The sequence below is a fragment of the Limulus polyphemus genome, unplaced genomic scaffold (genome assembly GCF_000517525.1).
Source record: "Limulus polyphemus unplaced genomic scaffold, Limulus_polyphemus-2.1.2 Scaffold1830, whole genome shotgun sequence".
Taxonomy (NCBI): domain Eukaryota; kingdom Metazoa; phylum Arthropoda; class Merostomata; order Xiphosura; family Limulidae; genus Limulus; species Limulus polyphemus.
This window is the reverse complement of record NW_013667440.1, coordinates 101,219-106,384: the sequence shown is the minus strand read 5'-3', so window position 1 is coordinate 106,384 and position 5,166 is coordinate 101,219. Positions and strand designations below refer to the sequence as shown.

Genomic DNA, 5,166 nt, shown 5'->3' with positions numbered 1-5,166 from the left:
CTTTGTATTTCTGAAATGTCTTATTCAGTTAGTAATGGAATCAGTAAGAAGCCAGAACAATGTCTTTGTATTTCTGAAATGTCTTATTTAGTTTGTAATGGAATCAGTAAGAAGCCAGAACAATGTCTTTGTATTTTTGAAATGTCTTATTCAGCTTGTAATGGAATCAGTAAGAAGCCAGTACAATGTCTTTGTATTTCTGAAATGTCTTATTTAGTTTGTAATGGAATCAGTAAGAAGCCAGAACAATGTCTTTGTATTTTTGAAATGTCTTATTCAGCTTGTAATGGAATCAGTAAGAAGCCAGTACAATGCCTTTGTATTTCTGAAATGTAATGGAATCAGTAAGAAGCCAGTACAATGTTTTTGTATTTCTGAAATGTCTTATTCAGTAAGAAGCCAGTACAATGTCTTTGTATTTCTGAAATGTGTTATTCAGTTAGTAATGGAATCAGTAAGAAGCCAGTACAATGTCTGATCCATTACTATTGCTACAATATTTAACTTGCTGTAAAAACATACTTAATGTAAAAAATGACTACCACTAATATAAATAGAAACACTAGCTCTATGAAACCATTTACAGTATAATCATACCAGCATACTGTTGCAAAACTAACACGTGTATATAAACTTTTCTATATCATATAATCACAATCTAATTTTATGATACAACAAAATCAACATTATGGTAATCTTCAAACTTATTAGTTAAGTTGAAGCCTAATGTTTGAAACTATATATGATTGCTTATCTTTACATACTCGCATGGATACTGTATCAAATTCTGGTCAACATCTGTACTATCTGATAGTTAGACTCATGACAAACCTATTATTTTTAGTAGGATGATGTATTTTAAATTAACAAAAACATTTGAAAACTGATCATTGTGAAAAATCCACAATTTAAAGTTTAGTGTATAGAATTTAAAGTAAGAATGATAAATGGGAAATGTATGTGAATATAAGTACAAGTTCAAGCAAATGATAAAACATGAGCATTACTGCTCATACTGCATGCAAAGAAAATTGTTATAATCTATAACAATTCTAATTTCTTGTAACTGCACTTCTAAAGGTAGTTCTAATATGCAATTTGGAGAAAAATATCTACAAGAGAAGTAAAATAATTATACACGAAAAAACAGAAATTTCCACATCTTACTTTTTTCTGTTACTATTGTAGTCAATCAATTACTACACGCGTATACATAGTAATGACACAAAAAATAAGAAACAGTATATTAAAACTTGGTATTTACAAGTTTCCTGTCCTATAAGGCGGGAGTTCCCAAACTGGGGTCCATAGACTTTAGTGGGGCCACAGCAAATAAATTCATGGTGTGAGGAGAGCCTCAGCTGGAGTGTAGAATGTTGTGGGGGCCTTTTGCTCAGAACATGGATGAAAGTAAACAAGTAACTATCTTAAAAATGTTTTAAAAGAATGACAGTATATTATTCTGCTATGAAGCCAAACAAATAGAAAGCACACATTTCTGAAAAATTGTGAGCAAAAAACAATTTTTTTTAGCAAAAACCACTGGTATCCCATTCTGGAGTAAGATAAAATACTTTAATTAATGAGGAGGAGAAAAATATGGTATTATTAACTTCCTCTGTTCAGTTTACTTTGATTTTACCTCATAGACTTTCATTAAATCTTGGAGAGTGAGTTCTGTGATTCCATTTTCTGCCAAGTCTTGCTGTTTGTCTGACATACTCTGCCACATTAGTTGGAATAGTCGTTTACACTCTGCTTTTTCTTCACTGGTTAAGAACTGCAAAGTCAGTCCAAATCTTTTTGCTTTACTGAGTCCACTTAACACTTCTACCACCAAACAGAAGTCTTCAACAGTGTCTTCAAACTCAATCAAAGACACCAAAATTTCACCAAGAAGACCAAAGCCTATTTCAGAGTGAAATATTTGACCTAATGTCTCACCTCCTAACTTCTTTAAGAAGCTGTAATGGTCTTGAGTGCTTGTGAGGTGACGGTGCCAAATCTTTTCAAATTCTTGGCTGGTAAAAGGTGTCTTAAGTTCACAAGGCTAAAAAATTCGTAACATACATTTTATATTCCACATATTTTGAAAAAGAACATTTTCAGCACCATAGTTACTCTTGTACAAAAATGACTTCTAGATTGAATGCTTCATACAATCTAACTTTCAGGTGTAGTAGTTACCCCACTGATCTTATATTTACACTGTACTTGTTTACTATGAAAAATATGTTTATGTTCTATTTTATTACTAAAAGAAAATATTTAGTAAAAGTAAAAAATGTAAGAGGTGGGAAATACCATAAAATATGTGAATAAAATTTTCAAGTTTTATTGTCCAAAGAGAGACTTCCCCAAGGATTTTTATCCTGTTTAATAAAATGTACTTAAGATTAATATCAACTATTCCAAGATTCTCAAGAAGTATTTGTTGGAAAACAAACACAATTTGTTTTTAGATAATCATTAAGATCTACTCACATAAGTATTATATTTATATTGCAGATATAAACATATTTAGAACTTAAAGCTTGACCAATGTATCAATTTACTGATAATATCAGAGAACATCTGGGTCTTCTCTATATATTATTAATAATAAAATCATCATATAAATATCTAGTGGAAAATAGCAATACTCGTATCAATATTAAATTCATGAATACCTACTGCAGCCATAAACACATTATTTCATTGATAATATTAGCTACTATTTGGATTTTCTCCAAATGCTGCTATTGGTAAAATCATCAGATAAGCATACCTAATGTTATATTTCACTTCAACAAGTGGAAAGAAATATTTATCTTGCTTCCATGCCCATCAAAACTCTAAAGCCTCATTTGCAACTGAAACTTGGCTGTTTTCCTAAGCCAGAATGAGTTAAATTGGGGGCTGCCAAGGTATTGTCACTACTTGGTGCTGAACTCAATTCATCACAAATTAAGAAAGAAAATAATATACAAGGCAAAGGGACATTTAGAACTGTCAATATTTCCAAGTGCTAAAATATCCCCCACCTCCTAATTTTGTACTTGAAAATGTTAATTTTCTTTTTACAGGTTCTCATGAACACTAAACCAGGATGAATATCATGAGTTTGGGTCTTCATGTGTATCAAAGCACATGCTCTACTGTTTAGAATCTGTTTATTCAAAAGTTATGAGTAAAATATATGCCACAACATCTCCAAATTTATCAAAATAATTGTTAAGAAATTGCACAACATACTGATATCCAATTAAATTATATCACACTATATTAAATGTAAAATAAGGCATGAAAACTATGCAATAAAACACTTTTTAATACTTTTTTTTTACCAGCAAGAATTAATACTTGTTAACCTCAACCACAATTCTACATCAATGTAATAAGAAAACAGTCCTAAGCCTAATCAAAAATTACACTGTATACAACACACAAATATCAATACTATACATGTAATGTTTCACTGTTTTTTGACAAGTGTTATTAAAAACATTGCAAGAGCCACTTCTCTAGAAATACTCCAACCCACTTGCTCTTCAGAAAATGTTTGTTACAATTAAAGATAAACTGAAACTATGAAGAAAAAAAACATTACATTACCACATCCAAAAATACAATATTATTAATTAACAGCAATTATACAGTTTTCACTTTATAGATTAAATATGTTTTTGTTAGTTTTGTGATTATCTTAAGTTGTATATTCTCTTTTTACAATACTTAAACATTCTTAATCACAAGTCTACACCAGAGATCTAACCTAAAGTATCTCCTCCACAAATTGAACAATAATAAATGTAGAATTCAATCATACTTTAATACATTGAAAATTCAAAAATTACTTACTACTTGTTAAAACATACAGAGATGTCACTGAGAATATCTTAAGGTGTTTCAGGTTCTTTTACTTCACAGATAACTCTCTCTGGTTTCCCAGAAGTAGATCTAGACTGAAGCTTTCAATCACTTGTTAAACTTTCTAAATCTGTGTTTCTCAACCTGTGGTCCACAGACCCCATGGGATTCATAAGCATTCCAAAGGGGGTCTATGATGACTAAGAATTAGGACTGAGTTCCATAGTTTGTTTGTTTGTTTTGAATTTCGCGCAAAGCTACACGAGGGCTATCTGCGTTAGCCGTCCCTAATTTAGCAGTGTAAGACTAGAGGGAAGGCAGCTAATCATCACCACCCACCACCAACTCTTGGGCTACTCTTTTACCAACGAATAGTGGGATTGACCATCACATTATAATGCTCCCACAGCGAGCATGTTTGGTGTGATGGGGATTCGAACCCGCAACTCTCAGATTGCAAGTCGAGCGCCCTAACCACCTGGCCATGCCGGGCAAGTTCCATAGTACATTTTAATAAAAGAAAAGAAATTAAGCTTGTTTAAATGAACATTTAATTAGTTGAAATATTTATAAACTCCCACAGATACCTATACGAGTACTGGAGTCCTTGAAACTGTCTTTGGTTCTTAAAGGGTTTCACAAAGAAGTAAGGTCAAGAACCACTGCTCTAAATGTAATTAATACTTAACAACCTTCAGTTTAAACTATGAAGAAGAAGATATTTACAAGTACAAATATCTTAGCCAAATGGTATTAACTAACCTGCTTTGAAAGCTGAGCACATGGACACTGATGTTGTTGGGCACTTTTCACTCTATTAGTAGCAAAACTATTCCAAACTTTCTTGGGTATACCATTAATTTTGTCATCCCTTTGCAAGGGTTTCAAGTGAGCTGCCTTAACCATGTCTCTAAAAGAAAAAAATATTTTTTCTTTTAAATTTAGAAAGCTATATTGTTTTAGAATGAAGTTAATTAGTTATAAATAAATTTGCACACAACTAAATAGGAGACATGCCTGACTGTCACTCTCACAAAAGAAGTTCTTAATAAATATGCAGCACAGAAAATAAGTGTGTAAAAAATATAAGCCATGTTTAAGAATTTTTTTCTATCTTCTTCTATTCACTTTTACATCTTGAAGAATCCATTTATCATTACCCTTAATGTCTTATTCGATGACGAGGAACCCACTTTGAGACTAATAATGGCTGGAGACGGCTTGAATGGGTAATGAGAATAATAATAATTATTATTACTTACTACTACTACTACGTCGTCCTACGTCTACTACTACTTAACTTACTTACTCTCTCGT

At 31.6% G+C, this 5,166-nt stretch overlaps 1 protein-coding gene across 3 annotated transcripts in view; it reads right to left on the bottom strand.

The window, feature by feature from the left end:
• Window positions 1-16: 16 nt before the first annotated feature.
• LOC106465084 (coiled-coil domain-containing protein 103-like) overlaps window positions 17-5,166 on the bottom strand; it is a 17,838-nt gene continuing 12,688 nt past the window's right edge. For all 3 annotated transcript variants that reach the window (XM_013925279.2, XM_022392910.1, XM_022392911.1), the window contains exons 3-4: window positions 4,612-4,759; window positions 17-2,050 (exon numbers count right to left, since the gene is read on the bottom strand). In XM_013925279.2, the coding sequence (XP_013780733.1) occupies window positions 1,628-2,050; window positions 4,612-4,759 (571 nt within the window). In that variant the 3' untranslated portion in view covers window positions 17-1,627. The remainder of the gene's footprint in view (window positions 2,051-4,611; window positions 4,760-5,166) is intronic.